Source organism: Protomyces lactucae-debilis, assembly GCF_002105105.1.
Source record: "Protomyces lactucae-debilis strain 12-1054 chromosome Unknown BCR37scaffold_22, whole genome shotgun sequence".
Lineage (NCBI taxonomy): Eukaryota > Fungi > Ascomycota > Taphrinomycetes > Taphrinales > Protomycetaceae > Protomyces > Protomyces lactucae-debilis.
This window is the reverse complement of record NW_024468014.1, coordinates 76,847-94,127: the sequence shown is the minus strand read 5'-3', so window position 1 is coordinate 94,127 and position 17,281 is coordinate 76,847. Positions and strand designations below refer to the sequence as shown.

Genomic DNA, 17,281 nt, shown 5'->3' with positions numbered 1-17,281 from the left:
GCAGCTACGTCCAAAGTCGCGACGTCTGCGACAAGAGCTCCTCTAGGGGGCTACATTGAGCCATGTCTACACGAGACGACCCAGAGTTCAATCAAGTGAGCGGTCGGTTTGAGTATGAAGATGAAGACGGCCAAACATTCGAACAAGATCCAACCACCAAAGCCTGGCACCCCGTCCTGTCGCCTGAACAAATCGAAGCGCAGCAAAAGGCATACGCGATAGAGGGTGTTTCAGAGGAAGCGGTGCCTGCAAAGAAACGCAGAAAGGAGGCGATAGAGGAAGATGGCGTTTCTGGAAAGAAGGCGAAGCGGAAAGGCGACGATACTGCGGATTCTGGTGCACCTCAGCGGAAACCGAAGGAGACAGCTGTTTATGTACAGGGCCTACCATTGGGTGTTACGGCGACAGAACTTGCAGAGACATTCAGCAAGTGTGGCTTGCTTGGCGAAGACCCACTCACCTCACAGCCGCGTATCAAGATTTACACCAACCCCGATGGCTCTCAAAAGGGCGACGCACTCATCACGTATTTTCGCGAGGAGAGTGTCAGTTTGGCCATCACTATGCTGGATGATATTGACTTGCGTGGTGATGGCAAAAGTCGGATACGTGTGGCCAAGGCTACATTTGAGCCACGACCAGAGCAGTCTGCAGAGGGCAAGGCCAAGCCACCTGCTGGTGAGCATGTGGTGAGTGAAAGCACTTTACGGGAGAAGAAGAAGAAGAAAGCCGGGAAATTACGTGCAAAGCTGAATGACTGGTCGAGTTCGGAAGATGAACGAGAAGCCTTCTTGCCAGGCCGCAAGGATGCCACAGCAGATGCCGGACGTCATGCCAAGGTTGTTGTGTTGAAGCACATGTTTACACTTGCTGAGCTGGATGAAGACCCAGGCCTGCTGCTCGAAGTCAAGGCAGATGTACGGGAAGAGTGCGAAACGATGGGTGAGGTGACGAATGTGGTTATTTACGACGCAGACCCAGCAGGTGTGCTCATGGTGCGCTTCAAGGAGCCAGCCGCTGCGATACAATGTGTACGCAAGATGCACGGCCGCTTCTTTGCGGGGCGACAAGTTGAGGCCACCCTGCATGATGGCAAGACGAAGTACAAGCGGTCTGCTAAGCATGCTGGTGATGAAGACGACGAGGAAGAAGCCCAGCGGCTGGCCAAGTTTGGCAGCTGGCTCGAGGGGGATAATGAGGACACGACGACATAGTCTATGCTATATACCTTCTACTTACACCCTATGCCCTGTGATACTAGATACTTCTATAGACAGCCAGAGCATCAAGAGGAGCTCTCCCTGTCGCAATAAATTTTGGCGACGAGAAAGAGATGCGACGACCTACTGCTTACTCACTGGATACTAGCTAGTGCCCTGGGTCGCAAGAGATTAGCTCAGAGACTCCGCAGTGACCATGCTGCTCGAGCAATTCGACCTCCTGCGCAATCAAAGTCCGCAGAAACGACTCGACGCGACACTCAAGATCTTCGAGCACCTCAAGCTCGACACCATCCCAGCGGCGCCTGTCAGCAACCTCGAGACGCTAAAGGAGCATTATGGAGATGATGTGCATTATGCATACACAAGGCTGTCTCGTGGACTGGCATCCAACAGGGAAGCAGCGAGACTAGGCTTCTCTGCATGCTTATCCGAACTGCTACGAGCCTTGCCTCTCATCGATCTCTCCTTCGTCCTTGCATCCATCGAACGCTCTACAACACCCGTTGGCAACGTCAAGGGCCAGGAAACGCGAGACTACCAGTTTGGTCGTTTATTCGGACTCCAAGCGATCGTCACATCCGGTATGCTTGTGCGCAAGGAGACATCGAAGGAGCAGATCCGTGATCTGGTAGGGATGCTATTTGAACTAAGTCTGAGCAAAGGCTGGCTTCGTGAGAGTTGTGCCTCTGTCATCATCCAAGTATTGGACATGATGGATGCTACTGCTGCGAATCAAGGCAAGGCTCAAGGGAAACTATCAAAGTCACTTGCAAAATTGCCGCGAAAGACTGCAGAGATGGTTCATGAAATGCTGGAAAGTAGTCATATGGAGAAGACCATGGAAGGACTCGCTCTTCACTTGACGTGCACCAGATTGGGCTCCAAGAAGGCTTTGGGTGGTACATGGAAGAACGACAACTTGCTGGCTTCCGAAAATCTGCCGGCCATTGCAAGTATCATGCTCGAGCAGAGCGTCACAGATAAAGCCGATGCTGCTGAAGAAACAGATGATGTAAAAGCAACAGGTACGTGGAAACCCAAGCTACACTTTGCATGGGTCGTTCTCCTCAAAGCAATCATTCGCGCCGATGCTTCTGCAGAAACTGAGACCATCACCCTTGCTCGATTTTGGAGGCAATTGGTAGATGAAGCCATGTTCTCTCAAAGTGCCTCGCATGAACGCAAATTTCACGGCCTCCAATTGTTGCCTACGGCACTGGCAATGGTCCCATCAGGACAAGTCAGTGATCTCTTTAGCGCAAACCTGCTCAGAACGCTTATCAACCAAATGGGACAAGAAGACCGATACCTCCACAAAGCAGCCAAGAGCACACTACAGCAGATTGTTGCCATTTGCGAAGCACAGCCAAGTAAGGCGATGTCAGTCGTTAGGCAGCTCATGGACACAAATCAAGGGACAATCATGTTCGATCGACTATCAAAGACCAAGACGTGCGAACAAATCATGCTCGCTGTTCCTCAGGATGAATTTGAGAATTTGACTACTTTCCTGCTTGAGCTCAGCCGAAAGCCTTCCCTCGACGGTACTGAAACCAAGGATGCTGATCGAGCAAGACAATACCTGGCCGATATCTTGATCACGCTCCTCAAGTCACCTAAAACAGTCAAGACTGATTCATGGGTGCTGCCCATCTTACGCTTCTTCATTAGTGGTGGCCTATTTGATGCCTCGTCAAGCAAGAAAGTACTCTATCTTTTCGAACCGGCATTGTCATCAGCTATACAAGATACGTACAAAGCTCGCATTAGCATTGCGCTTGGCCATCTTCTTCCCGGTAAGCTCAACACCGAGGATTCAAAAGAATTGTACGCCGTGCAAGCAATCCACGAAATTTCCACACTCGTTGCGAATAAGCACTACACACTACGACTTGCGCCAGATGAGCAGATCCTCAGTCTTCTTCAAACTGCGCTGCAACATTTGAATGAAACCACAAAGGCGTATAAACAGGCTCAATCACCTGGTGAACAAGCACAAGGTCTGGCCTTTTCATTGCTCTACAGTCTCTCCATCCTACACATCTATCTTGGCGAACCAGATGGCGTTGAATTGCTTGAAGACCTCGAAGCTTCCTATGCACCACTCAATACCCTTTCAGCCGGTAACAAGTCACAGTCGCCTGCATTACAAACACTGGTTGATTTATTGCTTGCCTTGCTGAGTAAAGAATCTGCCATGCTTCGGAAATTGGTGGAGACTGTATTTAGTGCGTTTGCCAGAGAGATGCAGGCTGAGGATCTTCGACTACTATTGAATGTGCTTGAGGCGCAAGAAACTGGCGAGGGCTTGTTTGATAAGGATGAGGAAGAGCAAGATGATGACGATGAAGAGGGTGATGATGATGAAGACGACGAGATGGAAGATGAGGAGGATGCAGCAGAATCTGAGTCTGAGGAGGAGGAAGAACAAGATGACAACGAGCAGACAGAAGCAGATCGCGAACTGGATGCTGCCTTGATTGCAGCACTTGGACCAGCAGCGCAACAAAAGCGGAAAGCAGAAGCAATAGAGGACGAAGATGATTCTTCAAATGAAGAATTGATGGACGACGATGCCATGCTCAAAATGGACGCGCACCTAGAAAATATCTTCAAACGACGCAAGAGTGCAACCAGTGCACAAGCAGCGAAACGACAAGATGCCAAGCAATTCAAGCAATCCACTATTCAGCTCAAGTCGAAAGTATTGGATCTACTCGAAATTTTCATCCGCGAGAATGGTAGTGGTGTCCTTGTCATGTTGTGCGTCCTGCCGATCCTCAATGCGGCCAAGAGCACAAGCGACGTAGCGCTCGCTGACAAGGCGCGCAATTTGGTCAAGCAAAAATTGACAAAGCTCAAGACCTTGCCACAACTCGACGAACAAGGCATATCGGAAGCTTGGACGACTTTACAAGAAGTGCATCGACTCGCTGGGTTGTCTCCTACACCACCGTTCGCAGCCATGGCATCGCAGTGTTCCACTTTGCTCGCAAAAGTGCTTCTCCATTCGGCCCCAAATAATGCCAAGGCAACCATGCGTCTGCTGATTGACCAGTATGCCTCTAGTCAAGCACAATGGATGAGCAAGAAGCGTTCAGCATACGGTGCCGCGTTCTTCACCGACTTTACGAATTGGTGCGCACAATATCGTCAAAAATAGCATATCAGCATAGTCAATGTTCAAGAATGATCCATGGCCTCTTCCTTGACTGCCACAGGTGCTCTTTGTCCACCGCACAGGGCTGTACGCAGTTTCGCATCCATCTCTGCCATCTTCTCAGGCGTCTCGGGGAAGCTTGACATGGCGACGCGATCGGGCAAAATTTCAATCACATTACCGTTCTTGCCATGTTTGAGTGTTCTGTCTAAAGTTCCGAGGATAGTAGACATTTCCACAAAACCAAGTGTCTCGCCAATCACTTTTGTGAACAGATCCTCGCCACTTCCTCCGTCGTCCGTGCGAATTGGGGGTGTTGAACTACGCTCCGGAGCATGAAACAGGGGAGAGGCCGGAACTGGAATTTCTGGCGGTGGTGGTGACAAATGCCGGTGTTTTGGAGGTAGGTAGGTGCTGGGTGCCAGGACGATGATGCGCCGTCCTTTGTCGATTGGAGAATTGGCAGTTTCGAGGGCAAGAAGAGGTGCCAGACTTCGAGCAAACCCAATGAGACCATGCTTGCTTGCACTATACAGCGGCTGTACACTACTTGGATAGATGCCGGTGGTCGATGCAATGATAATGATGCATGCATCAGAAGAGAGATGTTGCAGACTGCTGTACACTGTCGCAATAGTGCCGCACAAATTGACTTGAATATTGAGAAGATTCGGCGCCTCTTCTACAGCAGACGGATCACCATTCGCTTTGCCCATGGCAGGGATAAATGAGTCTGGCACATTGACCCCTGCAACGCAGAGAAGCAGATCGATACGCCCAAACACCTCGACAGTGCGCTTCATCAGGCTATCAAGTTGCCGCGCATCTCTGATATCTGTGCGCGTAAACAGCAAGCGCGACACAGTCCGGGGTGCCGTGGCATGGATCTGGAGCAAGAGCGACTTTGACAATGACGTGTTGATATCACCAAAAGATACTAGTCCGCCGCGCGCCAGGATGTGCGTGATGAAGCAGAGGCCCATCCCTGATGCTCCGCCTGTGATCACGACCACTTTATTTTTGTAGTCATAGGCCGACATGGCCGTTACCTCGAGTCCAGCAGAGCCTGTGCGAGGATACTTGGTCACTATGCCATGGTACCGTTACTGGAGGTCGTCGTCTCGAGAAACGCGACGAGATGGGACAGCAGGACAGGAATCGACACTACAGTGTCCAGCTGCAAACACCAGGTACTACACAATAGTCTACACGGCAGAAGGTTATTTAGGATGCCCATGCTCCTTTTCATCGGCAACAGTCGCTGCACTTCGCACAGCCTGTTGCTGCTGCCAATGCGACCGAAGCTGGTCCAACTCATTTGCCAGCAAATCCAGCGCTGACGAGGTCCTCGCCTTGCTGTCCAGAGCCGGCGAATCTTCATGCTCAGGAGAAGCAGGCGACGTAACAATAATGCTGCGCCTGTATGTGTCCACTTTTTGCTCAAATTGATCCAGCAGCAGCGATACTTTCTTCTCAGCCTCCTTCATTCGACGCTCCAGGTCACGGTTCTCGAAATCCAGCTTCTGATTGGCAAGCTTGGTGTCTTCCAACTCTTGCTCCATCTGCTTGACCAACCTTGGATCGCTTGCCGAGTCTCGGTGCTTGGTCAATTGAGCTTCCAGGTCCTGAATCTTGGATCGGTGCGATGATAGTTGCGTTTCAAAGGCAGCTTTTGACTGTTCCAGCTCTGTGCTCATCAAAATACGCTCATGAGTAATGCTCTTGAGCTGAGCTTCAAGTTCCGCAACTCCCGGCGCAGCATCAGCACCACCTAGCCCACGCTCTCCATGCTCTGCGCCGCCATTCGTCGATTTCTCATCAAGCTGCGCCTGCAGACGCGCATTTGCAGACTTGTACTTGCCAAGCTCCTCCTTCATTCGTCGCAGCATCTTTTCAGTTCCCTTGACATAATGCACGGCAGATTGATAATCAGCCTCAAGTTGACTCAAACGATCCTTATAATTTTGCGTCGACTCTGCAAGCTGCCTTTCGGCTTCTTGTGCGCGTGCTTGCGCTAGTGTTACTTCTTTTGGTAGAGACGATTGACGCACGGATGCACGCCGTGCAACGGCACTCAGCTCATTCGCTGAAGTAGAAGGACCTCGTAATTCGGTAGAAGCATCATCAACTTGTGACCCAGCAGCAGAGCCGGATCTTGCAAGCTCCTGCTCCAAACGAATACTTCGTGCTTCAGCCTCTTGCTGTCGCGCAACGGACTCAGTATGCCTTTGTGCCAATACTTTGGACTCCGCAACAGCCTTGTCATGAGATTGCTGCATCTCCTTTTGTAGTGACACGGCCTCTGCCAGACGCTGTTCCACCTCGCGCAAGCGCGATGTATCTGGCGTTGCAGAACCGCCAGACCCACGCAACGAAGACGGTGAAGTCAGCATACGTGAACGCCGCTTTTCCGTTGAGTTTTGTCGAACGATAGATTCCTCCGAGTTTGTCGCCTTTTCTTGTATCAGCTGCTGCAAAGTCATCAATCGCATTTGTGTTTCCTCTAGCTGTGTGTGCTTCTCCTTGACTTGATTCTCAGCAGCAGTATGCTTGGCTTCGAGGGCCGAAGTCTCGCGCTGTAATTGAGCAAGCTGTCGTTGTGCAGCAAGTCGAAGTCTCTGATTTTCCCGCGACTCACGTTCGAGTTTTGCAATTTGGTCCCTTGCACGAGTCAAGTCTGCAACATGCGATTCCGATTGTTGTCGTGCAGTCTCGTGCAACGCACGCGTCGCGTCAAGATCACGCGACATATTCTCCACTTGACTCTTGAAAAGCGTTGGATCATCATGCGGTCCAAAGTTGCGTGCTCGTGTTACAAGATCCGTCAAGCCAGATGCAAGACTCTTGCGTGTCACTTCAGAATCTTCACGCGCAGCAGCCAAGTCTCGCTGTAATGTTTCCTTGTGCGTGACATGCGCCTCTGCCTCCGCCTTGACTTTGGCAAGCTCGCCTTGCATGACTGCCAGCTGTTGTCGCAAATCAAGTGCATCCGCTCTCTCCTTCTCGAGTGCTTCTTCGGCCGCTTTCGCTTGCATCGTAGCACGCTCGACTGCAAGTTGCGTCTGCTCAACGACTGCTAGGTGTTGTGTATGCCGCTGCTCCAAATCTCGCAACTTGTCTGCATCCACGGACCGCTGCGACAAGGTGGATTCGGCAGTGACGGCACGATGCCGATGTTGTTCAAGGTCTGTCAAGAGACCTGTATGCGTTTGCTGTAATGATTCGTGCTGCTCCAATAATTCAGCATATCGACTCTCATAGCCCGTCAACGCTTCAGCATGAGAAGCGAGGGTCGCGCTGTGCTCTTCATGAGCAACTTCCTTCGCGGCCAGTTCTCGTCTTAGGCCATCGATTTCACGCTGAACTTGAGTATGTTGCCACACAGCCTGGCCAAGACGTTCCTCCAGATCATTGCAGCGCGTATGCTCAAGAGACGACAACATGTCCGTATTGCCATGTAGAAGCGCTACATTGCGCGCTCGTTCAAACGCAGCTTCTCGTAGTGCAACGTCGCGTTCACTTTGAAGCTGCGCCACTTGACTTTGAACTGCGGATTTGGCAGCTTCGAGCTCTTCCTTAACATTTGATATTTGCGAATACACGGCGAGTAGCTCTGGAGAGGGTTCTGGCTGACTTTCTGAAATTTGCTCAGCATCTTCTCTGGGAACATAACCTTGTCGACGAGCCAGACCAAGTTCTGCTTGCAGCCATGCAATTTTTGAACGCAACTCCATGGTGGAGACTGCTGAAGTTGCAGACGCGAGTGGTGCACCATTGAGGCTGTCTAGTTGGTCTAGAGACGCTTTGTGCCGCAGAGGTGGTGCAAGCACAGTTTCTGGACTATCCTTGATGGCTTCTCTGTGCGGACGAACGACATTTTCATTCATGTCAAGAGGTGTGACAAGCTGTCTTGCGCGCGTATCCACAGTGAGACGCGGCGGCGGTTGCAGTGGTGCCATGTTTCGATCTTGCTTGATGGAATCCATGGATGACATCTTAGTCAATTGCCGTGGTAGCAAAGTCTCTTGTTGATTGCCCACCTGTCGCTCACTCAACAACCTCGTAGGTGTATTGGAAGATCGTTTGTCTGTGTGATCCATCAAGCTGTCCAAGCTGCCTGACCGTTTCACCGGCTGACGATTCTCATCAAGCAGTTGTGAGCCATTGCCGTAGTAGGCCCGCATAGAGCCATGTGACGCTTGCCTAAAGCCGCTCGGGTTCGGTTGTGAGACGTTCCGCGCAGTGTTCGCCGTACTTGGCCGCATGACACTTGATTGCAGCAGATTGGCATTGGGTGATGGTACGTTTGAAACACGACGCCGCGTTGATTGCAACTGAGGCATATCTCTCGTCGACGGTCTAGCAATACCCGATGAGGCATTCTGGGGCGCACCAATGGAGGGCAAGCGACTTGTTGAGGTGATACTTTGTCCAGAGACGGAACGAATCGTATTGCTTGATGATTCTTTGTCACTGCGCGGATACGCTGGTGCTTCACTTCGTGGATACTGTGCAGGCGGCTCACTATACTGTGAATCTGGCGCTCCATTCGAACTCGTTTGCAGCTGCGAATCAGGCGCGGGCGCTTTGGGGTCTGCCGGATAGCGAATCTTCGTGGTGTCGAGGATATACGCCATTTGCTCATCACCACGCACACTGGCACCTTCGCCACCCACAACAAAGATACGCTTGTCGACTGTTGATAAAGCATGCCCTGAACGAGGACTTGGACCGGCTCCCATATTTTGGAATGTAAACCAGCGGCTTGTAGAGATTTTGAAAGCTGCTAGATCGCCGAGATCGTTACCTTCCATGTCGCGGCCACCAAAAACGTAAATAACATCGCCAACAAGAGAAGCAGCATGACCCTCACGCGGTTGCGGTACAAAGCCAGAGCATTTCAACAGTGTCCAGATGCGCGTGAGTGGATCGAAGCGCCAAATGTCGTTATACCATTCCACGCCATTGGTACCACCAAAGACATAAAGTTTATCGAGGTGCGTGACGGCAATGTGATTGGTTCTGCTGGACGGCGGTTCGCTGCCTTCGACGGGTGTGATGAGTTCCCAACGCGGATTCGCATGGTTGAGGGTGTTGAGATCAAATGCGACAAGGTCGTTAAAGAAAAATCCGTCTACTTGCCCACCGAAGACGAGCACTTTGGGACCTAGCATGTTGAGTGTATGCCCATAGCGCCCAGACGGCCGCGCACCCGTGACATTGGCGACAGACCAAAGCTTAGTGGATGTGTTGAGCAGATATAGGTTTTCATCGTTGTCACCACCGGCGTTATCTCCATTCTGCTTCGTATCGCCTCCAAAGACTGGAAATTAGTATCGATTTGCACGCTAGTTGAACACTTACCGATGAATGCATTGCCAACTAGCAGCGCAGCATGGCCGACCCGCGGTGAGGGTCTATCTCCTGTTGTTGCGACCTGTGACGCCTGCAACCCAGCCGTCTCAATGATCCACAAGTCAGCCTTGGCATGCTCCTTGACAAGACCGCCGAAAATGTAAATACCACCTTCCTTGCCTGCCAGCGCATTGGTCGCGTGTCCATAACGTGGGAAAGGGTTGAGATTACTCAATTTACGAGACGACCATGGATATTGCGGTGTTTGTGTCGCGTTGGCAGTCCCTGCATTGTTGCTTTGACCATTGACGAGCGCGCTACTGCCAAAGGGTTTCGGTAGGTGTCCGCTACCACTTTGCAACCGCTCGCGTCTTGGTTCACTCGTATTGGCGAGCGGCGAATGGTTCGCTGCTGCGTTGTAGTTGCCTTGCAGGCGGTCCATGGAGCCCACGGGCGACGGGGTTTGTGCGCTGCCGCCTGCTGTTTGGCCCTTCTTCTTGGACTTGAATAGAGATGCCATGAGACAAAGAAGGGAAGTTGCTTAGTGTATATAGATGCTTATAGAGGCATATCTCTGCCTGGGCCGTGTGCCTGTGGGCGTGCTTGCTGTCGTTGCTGCTTGTGGCTCGCTGTTGGTCGTTGTTGTTGAGAGGACGCAATCAGATGGCACAAACATTCGTCGCCCAAATCAACAATACAGTGTCAATACTGCAGCTATCTCTACGATGTATTTGTGTGCGGGAGGGGCCTTCACTTCAAATCACCAAAGCCATTGTTGCGTGTAAGTGGCGACCACGTACACTCCGTGTATGGGCCTCTCATATGATCCGTCTGCATCCTCAACCCACAAAATGTAACATCGCCAGACGGGGTCCTGTACCCCAAGATGTGCATTTGACGTACAGCAGTCTCTCCAAGGCCCGGTGGAACGATTTCAAAGTTCATCTGTCGTCAGCTTCCATCATCATCCACGTGGCTTACTACGACTCACCAGGTAATCTGAATGCTTGCACTCGGGGTACCCCTTCGCTGGTGTGTGCCAACTCTTGTGCTCAAAAGGTATTGTGATCCATGGGTTGGCCATCATTCCAAAGGAGCGAATCATAGACGCCAGTCCCTTTGCGTTGATAACGACATTGTGCGCGCATTGAAAAGAGCCTGTGCTTCTGAAGTGTATATTGTTGGGATACGCACAGTGGAGAAGGCAAGCGAAGATAAGGTGCAGAAGCATGTTGAGGTAAGTACTTAGTGAATGTAGATTGTACATGACTAGAGAAAAGCTGCTGCTTAAGCTTCTGATAAGAATCGAGCTTCAGCCCAGCAAACAAGAGGTCAAAATCCTTCCAGCCCCTGAGAGTCCCTGAAATGCCAGAGACCATTCTAGAGTGTCGACTTGATGAACAGTGGAATGTATTCTGCGCAGGCTTCGGTACCAGGTGAAGTAAAGCTCAAGTAATGGAAGCCTCCATCTACAACTTTGAAGGACCACACATTAGGAAGCTTCTTGGCCCATTGTTGCGCACCAGCAACACTGTAGATCGTATCAGCCGTACCATGCATCACCAAGACAGGCACCTTGATTTCTCCAAGTCGATCGACGATGGAGTCACGACCGGACAAACATCGCATAGCAGGGTCGTATCCCCGAGAACCTGAATGTCGACGTCGCCAATTCTCACAGATCTGCCGGTACGTCTCTTCACCGACCACTTCTGGCCCGCCGAAACTGCCCGTCTTGGTACGCATGGCGTCTTCTGTTGGAATATCGGTTGAGCACCAAAAGTCACGGACTTGCTTGAAGAGTTGCTTGTTTTCGTCGCTTTCAGAGGCGGCATTCGTACCGAGCAGGATGAGACCTTTGACGGCGGTTTGAGCGGCCGGGTCGGTCGATTCTGAGGCGAGGAGAGCCATGCGCATGGCAATGAAGCCGCCTTGGCTCGTTCCGAGGATATAGAAGCGCGGTACACCAAGTTCCTTCATCAATGCAAGGCCATCGCGAGCCGAGTCCCAGAAGGTAAAGTCCTCGGGCCCTTCCGTATAGCCGTGTCCGTGCTCATCAACAGCAACCAGATTGAATGCCGCAAACGAATCATCCTCAAACTGAGGAAGATAGAGACGCGAGTCCATCAAGAAGGAATGAAACAAGACAATGGTCTCTTTGCTTTGATCGAGAGGTCGTGCGAGGCGATACGCTAGTTTGACGCCATTGTCTAGCTCGCACAGCTGAACAGGGTAGGAAGCCATGTCTGATGAGTTGTCTTTCGAGAGACTGTACGAGGGCGTTCAAGTAGACTATTTAGGTCTATCGGTCCAAGAATGTCCGCAGGCTAGCGGGGTGATTGTATAGATGCTTCGCTTCTCCCCGGGAAAGTGGGGCCGCACAATCACGTTGTCCACCTTGACGAGCAGTCTCGCACTACCACTCTTTGACATTACTAGAGTCTCCTATAAGCTGGCTATAGCGCGTGGAAGGAAAGCCAGGCTTGTCTTGCTTGAAGCTGCATACAGTTGAACGCTGACGCTGTTCTTTCTCTCAATATATCATCGAGAGCTCCACGTCCCGTAAACATTCTAATGTACTGGGCTTTGTCTATCGACCGCCTCATCTCACGCTAGATATCAGGTTTGTTGAGAAGCGTACAGGTCTGAACATTCAAGTGACTATGGGTCCTCTAAGCATGCATGGATCACTTGTCGAGATACGACGAAAAGTGTCCCACACCTAGGCCAGTGCAAACAAAATTTCGCAGGCTGGCACTGTCAGACCACTGAGACCAGCATTAGCTTTGGTCTAGACCGCAGGGTACTGCATGCACAGGAGTCGACCATCCGCAAACAGCCTTGAAGCAGGCCATGTGAGCGTGAACGAGGAGAACGACGTACCAATCGGCATTGCGAATTTCGGTGTTGTGTTTGCCAGGCATTTGCTTAAGCTTGACAGCGCGTCAAGTTGCGACCAGCACGTCGAACACGATGTTCATGAGGATTCTATGCTACACACGACCAGATTCATGTCAGGAAAGTACAGCAAACTCCCGAATGGGAATGGAAACGACGACCACGAGGCTACATGCTCAGCGTTGGCCTGCAAAACGACCACTAATCGGCAATCGGAGCGATTGTTGTATTCAAGTGAAGTGAGCGCGACGGAGCATCAACACAAGGTGAGGCACCTACAACATTTGCCCAAATGAGCATTCATACGACATGCACGAGGCTAGATGCCAGAGCCTCTTTGTTGGGTGACTGTGCTTCCGTGCGAACGTGTCTATAAAGGGACCATCCCGGCACTTCCAAACGTAAGAACCAACACACCATCAGAAGATGCTCTCCCAATCTCTCTTGACTTCCTTGGCCTTCAGCACACTCATCGTCGCCCAGCCTACGGAATCTGAAATGAAAACGCAGAATTCCATTCACTTCCCTTCGAAGACCCAGTTGGTCGAATGCAAGAACCAGGAGGGTTACATCTCTGTCAAAGCAAATGACATGGCGATCTGGTTCAAGGATGACGACGTAGTCTTCCCTTACTCTCAGAAGAAGTACGGGGCAATCCCTCAGACTTGTTTGCGATCCGGGCTTGATTTAGTTGTGGTCACCAAAACAGTTCCGTGCCAATCTAGCCAACAAGGTGATTACTATCAGGATGATGTTACTACGCCTGGGAATGACTATTGCCATGTCAGTCTTTGGGGCTGGAAGAAGTCAGATGGACACGAAACGCTCATCAAGGACATCAAGGCGAGGGCCATTTGCGCCATTACGACAACTGACGCACCACAGATCCGTGGACCAGTCAACACTCCGTGTGAGACAGTTGATCACCAGAACTAGAATTAGATATTACGTTCTGAATTGGACTATTGCAAGTTGCAATCAGCTTTCCTAGCCATAATGAACTATACCAAGTCTATAATGGGAACATCGCCATTCGTTAAGCCGCAGAATAGTGTTGCTGACAGTAGTGCGATGTCCTGGCAAACTTTATGAAGCTTAGCTGTCCAGTCAGCATCGAGCCGTACTTGTACTCTAGTTGAGAGCGCGTATTGCTGAGATGATGACAGTAGCGATATCCGTGTCTGTATCATGAATTGCCACAACTGATCCAGCAGGTCTATCAAGCAAGTGCTGAACTCGCTCTAGCAGTGTTATTTGCCACCAAACAGTCGTAAGACCCATTGCGCAGATTTCTGCAAAAGCTAGCCATCTGCTCGAACAATCAAGACAGTCACGTCGAAAGGTGCATACAGCCAAGATCGCTGTACATGAGGGATGCAGTCTATCCGGCACGAGATGGAGGCAGTCAGCCAGTGTGGAGCTATGTTGGTTCTACCGATCCCTGCACGAATCTGCCGTCACAGCAAGATTGCCTGACTGTTCAAATCACTGTCAGGGGTCAACCCTTCTGTAGGTGCAGAGAAAGCCTGGCGACTTGTTAAAATTGAAGTTGGTGTTGCCACGGACGTCGATTCAGCTCGTCAACTCGAAATTTGATATCCACCGACGACGTCCAACGTATAGCTGCTACCTACGACACTGTAGATTATGCAGCAAACCCTCCTTTTCTTAGGTCTGGGCTTTCAAAGGCTCTGGCATTAGATGCATGACAAGCTGCATGCGCTCTTCTGTGCCTGCTACTAGTCATGTCTGAGGTTGGCAACATGTTGCTTTCTTTTTCTTTGTTTCGTTGTCCTACATACCTGCTTCTCCCAGGACTCTATGGCCTATATAGGAACTCAGCGGCACAGCCACTTGTTCCGTCTTCAGAAGCTCTATGTTGCTATCTCTCTTCATAACGAAGCATCGACAGCTTCACGTACAGTGGCCTCATCAATATCAGCGCTGGAATTACAAACCTTCGCGCTGAGCTCTCTCCTCGTGCGTGTTCCATACGCCAAGATGCTACGGCGATGTCTTCCGCACCTGGACCACTAGAACAAACAAACATCTCTGGTTCGCGAACCAGCCCAACAAACGTCTAGACCGCGACCTCTTATTTGTCCAGGAGACATTTGCTATCAATAGCATCATCAGCTTCGACTGCCATTCGGCGAGCTACACCATGGACCAGCCGAACGACAACCAATCGGCAATCGGCATCTTGCGCGATTTGTTGTGTTTGCCTGACATTTGCCCGACGGGCCGTCAACACGATGCGAGGCAACTACAACATTGACCCAACAGAGCATCAATACGATATCCACGAGGCTAGATGTCAAAGCCTCTTTGTCGGGTGACTGCGCTTCCGTGCGAGCGTGTCTATAAAGGGTTCCGTCTGGCACTTCCAAACGTAAGATTCGACACACCATCAAAGGATGCTCTCCCAATCTCTTTTGACTGCCCTGGCTTTCAGCACCGTCATCGTCGCCCAGCCTATGGGATCTGACACAAGGCCGCAGACGCTGATCCAGTTCCCATTGAAGCGCCAGGAGATCCAATGCAATGGCGGGCCAGGTTCTATTTATGTCAAAGCAAAAGACATGGCTGCTTCGTTCAAGGACGGCACTGAAGCCCACCCTGCGGAGGACGAGAATATACCTCAGAGTTGTCAGACTTACGGAAAAGGTGTGTTTGTGGTTTCAAACTCGACAGTTCCGTGCCAGTCTTCTCAACAACACGATTTCCTCCGCAGTGATCCTACTAGGCCTAAGCATATCTATTGCCAAGTCAGTCTTTGGGGCTGGAAGAACACAGATGGACCCAAAACGCTCGTCGGGGACATCAAGAAGGACGGTGCAATTTGCGCCATTACGGCAACTGACGCACCACATGCGTCGTTACAGGATACATCCTTCACACCATGTGAGAATGCCCCAGTTCAGAACTAGAATTAGAAATTATCTCTTTGACCTGAACTATGGCAAGTTAGAATCTCAGCTTTCCTTGCCATGAAGAACTATACCTAGTCTATGAAGGGAACATCGCCATTCGTTAAGACGCAGAATAATGCTCCTCTCCGTCGTGAGATGCCATGGCAAACCTTCTGAAGCCCAGCTAGTGAGTCAGCATCGAGCCGTACTTGTACTCTCATTGAGAGCGCGCATTGCTGAGAGATTGACAGCAGCCAGACATATCCATAGCTTTTTGAAGGAAGCTCAGGCTGGCTCAGGCAGTCGATCGTCACTGACTGACGCACTCACGTGTGTTCCTAATGGCTTGCATGTTCCGTCCAACAAGATGTTGCAAAACATATCCAAGCCTACAGGGCCACTGCCTATTCAAAGCTCGCAGATCAGCTCAGTAAGATTCTTGACTTCGGGCTGCAGTATACTGTTTGTCCGAGAGTTGACGAAAGAATCGGGTCGACTTTGTGTCTTCGAGTACGGGCGGGTGCAATGAGTCCGGCTTACGGCCATATAGCATCGCGCAGTTGGCTATTGACCTCCATGTGGATTTGGTGCTCTACCAATGGCCTCTTTGTCGGGGGACTGCAATTGATTGCCAACAAGTGAACAATTCTTGAACGACAGTTCATCTGTTTCCAGCTCCATTATTGTTGCCTCGTACTTCCCCTCGGTACAGGTTGGATCGACATTTTCAAACCCGGCTGGTCCTTGTCAGCTTATCCAACATTTCTTGCACTTGTACAAAGCAACTCAAGCGTCAACGCTTCACTGTACAGGCCGAGCACAGGCGACCAGTCTCGCCATTGCTGCAGCTCGAGCAATATCCATGTCTGTATCATGAACTGCCACAAGTGATACAGCAGGTCTAGCTAGCAAGTGCTGAACACGCTCCAGCAGTGTCATTTGCCACCCAAACAGTCGTAAGATCCATTGAGCAAATTGCTGCAAAAGCCAGCCGTCGAATCGATCAAGCAAAACGGCCACATCGACAGGTACGTTCAGCCAAGATCGCTGTGTGATGCGTTCTGTCCGGGATGATATGGAGATAGTCAGCCGGTCTGGGCGCCATGTCGACTCATCAGCAATCATTGTTCGAATCCGCCATTTTAGTAACGTTGCTCGACTGTCAAAGTCGTTCACCAAGAATGAGCTTTTCTGTAGGCGCAGAGAAGGTCTTGGTGAATGCTCAACGTAGCTAGCACTCGCAACACGACTGCCATACCCGACCTGTCTCATCCACATGATCCGGTGGCTTGCACGCGCCGGCATACGCGACCGCAACAGAGTTGATGAGTTCTGAGAATGAACAAGATGAGTCAAGCGCGCTTGAATGGATGTAAAGGCAGCGCGTGCTCTGACGCCGACTTGAGCGGCATGCTGCGCCGCGCGCTGATGAGAGGTATTGAGAAGTGTCACCCAAACTGAAGAGGTGAAGAGACAACGGCGAGCAAGCTGATGAGCAGGTTGGCTTTGTATTATACAAGGGCCCAAGGCAGAGGTAGCGCGTGGTACGAAGCGCGGGGAAGCTGCAGTGTTAATGCGAGTATAGGAGTGCGCCGATCGCGCTTGAGCGCAGAAGCGATAGAAAGCTTGTGTCCGATACATTGCAGAGCAAAACGGAGTGCAGCAGAGATGAAGCAGAGATAAGCGGTATTCAGCAGAAGGCGTTGCGGTTGATGGTCTTTGTGGAGTTGTTC

At 51.0% G+C, this 17,281-nt stretch overlaps 9 protein-coding genes across 9 annotated transcripts; 4 read left to right on the top strand and 5 right to left on the bottom strand.

The window, feature by feature from the left end:
• Window positions 1–11: 11 nt before the first annotated feature.
• BCR37DRAFT_383264 (uncharacterized protein) lies at window positions 12–1,241 on the top strand. The gene has a single exon (XM_040870022.1). It carries the CDS (start codon window positions 63–65, stop codon window positions 1,212–1,214), a length of 1,152 nt encoding a protein of 383 aa, XP_040722711.1. The 5' UTR covers window positions 12–62; the 3' UTR covers window positions 1,215–1,241.
• Window positions 1,242–1,352: 111 nt separating this feature from the next.
• On the top strand, window positions 1,353–4,716 carry BCR37DRAFT_383263 (DNA polymerase V). Its single transcript, XM_040870021.1, has one exon. It carries the CDS (start codon window positions 1,417–1,419, stop codon window positions 4,384–4,386), a length of 2,970 nt encoding a protein of 989 aa, XP_040722710.1. The 5' UTR covers window positions 1,353–1,416; the 3' UTR covers window positions 4,387–4,716.
• Window positions 4,407–5,423, bottom strand: BCR37DRAFT_395176 (uncharacterized protein; the record flags this gene model as incomplete). Its single annotated transcript, XM_040871590.1, has 1 exon — window positions 4,407–5,423. The coding sequence occupies one exon, from the start codon at window positions 5,421–5,423 to the stop codon at window positions 4,407–4,409; it is 1,017 nt and encodes a 338-aa protein (XP_040722709.1).
• Window positions 5,424–5,535: 112 nt separating this feature from the next.
• On the bottom strand, window positions 5,536–10,373 carry BCR37DRAFT_361630 (uncharacterized protein). Its single transcript, XM_040868231.1, has 2 exons — window positions 9,748–10,373; window positions 5,536–9,706 (listed from the first exon to the last, which is right to left on the bottom strand). The coding sequence occupies exons 1-2, from the start codon at window positions 10,256–10,258 to the stop codon at window positions 5,604–5,606; spliced, it is 4,614 nt and encodes a 1,537-aa protein (XP_040722708.1). The 5' UTR covers window positions 10,259–10,373; the 3' UTR covers window positions 5,536–5,603.
• A 47-nt stretch (window positions 10,374–10,420) lies between these two features.
• Window positions 10,421–11,078, bottom strand: BCR37DRAFT_383259 (uncharacterized protein). Its single transcript, XM_040870020.1, has one exon. It carries the CDS (start codon window positions 11,003–11,005, stop codon window positions 10,703–10,705), a length of 303 nt encoding a protein of 100 aa, XP_040722707.1. The 5' UTR covers window positions 11,006–11,078; the 3' UTR covers window positions 10,421–10,702.
• Window positions 11,053–12,100, bottom strand: BCR37DRAFT_162136 (Alpha/Beta hydrolase protein). Its single transcript, XM_040866171.1, has one exon. It carries the CDS (start codon window positions 11,980–11,982, stop codon window positions 11,119–11,121), a length of 864 nt encoding a protein of 287 aa, XP_040722706.1. The 5' UTR covers window positions 11,983–12,100; the 3' UTR covers window positions 11,053–11,118.
• Window positions 12,101–13,062: 962 nt separating this feature from the next.
• Window positions 13,063–13,572, top strand: BCR37DRAFT_389342 (uncharacterized protein; the record flags this gene model as incomplete). Its single annotated transcript, XM_040870722.1, has 1 exon — window positions 13,063–13,572. One exon carries the CDS (start codon window positions 13,063–13,065, stop codon window positions 13,570–13,572), a length of 510 nt encoding a protein of 169 aa, XP_040722705.1.
• Window positions 13,573–15,053: 1,481 nt separating this feature from the next.
• Window positions 15,054–15,566, top strand: BCR37DRAFT_389341 (uncharacterized protein; the record flags this gene model as incomplete). The annotated part of the gene is made up of 1 exon (XM_040870721.1): window positions 15,054–15,566. One exon carries the CDS (start codon window positions 15,054–15,056, stop codon window positions 15,564–15,566), a length of 513 nt encoding a protein of 170 aa, XP_040722704.1.
• Window positions 15,567–15,934: 368 nt separating this feature from the next.
• On the bottom strand, window positions 15,935–17,270 carry BCR37DRAFT_162131 (uncharacterized protein). The gene is made up of 2 exons (XM_040866170.1): window positions 16,010–17,270; window positions 15,935–15,962 (listed from the first exon to the last, which is right to left on the bottom strand). Exon 1 carries the CDS (start codon window positions 17,187–17,189, stop codon window positions 16,350–16,352), a length of 840 nt encoding a protein of 279 aa, XP_040722703.1. The 5' UTR covers window positions 17,190–17,270; the 3' UTR covers window positions 15,935–15,962; window positions 16,010–16,349.
• Window positions 17,271–17,281: the final 11 nt, after the last annotated feature.

Coding starts and splice junctions, on each gene's coding strand:
- BCR37DRAFT_383264 (XM_040870022.1), top strand. CDS start 63: ATGTCTACACGAGACGACCCAGAGTTCAATCAAGTGAGCGGTCGGTTT.
- BCR37DRAFT_383263 (XM_040870021.1), top strand. CDS start 1,417: ATGCTGCTCGAGCAATTCGACCTCCTGCGCAATCAAAGTCCGCAGAAA.
- BCR37DRAFT_361630 (XM_040868231.1), bottom strand. CDS start 10,258: ATGGCATCTCTATTCAAGTCCAAGAAGAAGGGCCAAACAGCAGGCGGC. Junction 9,707..9,747: donor AGTTGGCAATGCATTCATCG/GTAAGTGTTCAA, acceptor ACTAATTTCCAG/TCTTTGGAGGCGATACGAAG.
- BCR37DRAFT_162131 (XM_040866170.1), bottom strand. CDS start 17,189: ATGTATCGGACACAAGCTTTCTATCGCTTCTGCGCTCAAGCGCGATCG.
- BCR37DRAFT_383259 (XM_040870020.1), bottom strand. CDS start 11,005: ATGTACAATCTACATTCACTAAGTACTTACCTCAACATGCTTCTGCAC.
- BCR37DRAFT_162136 (XM_040866171.1), bottom strand. CDS start 11,982: ATGGCTTCCTACCCTGTTCAGCTGTGCGAGCTAGACAATGGCGTCAAA.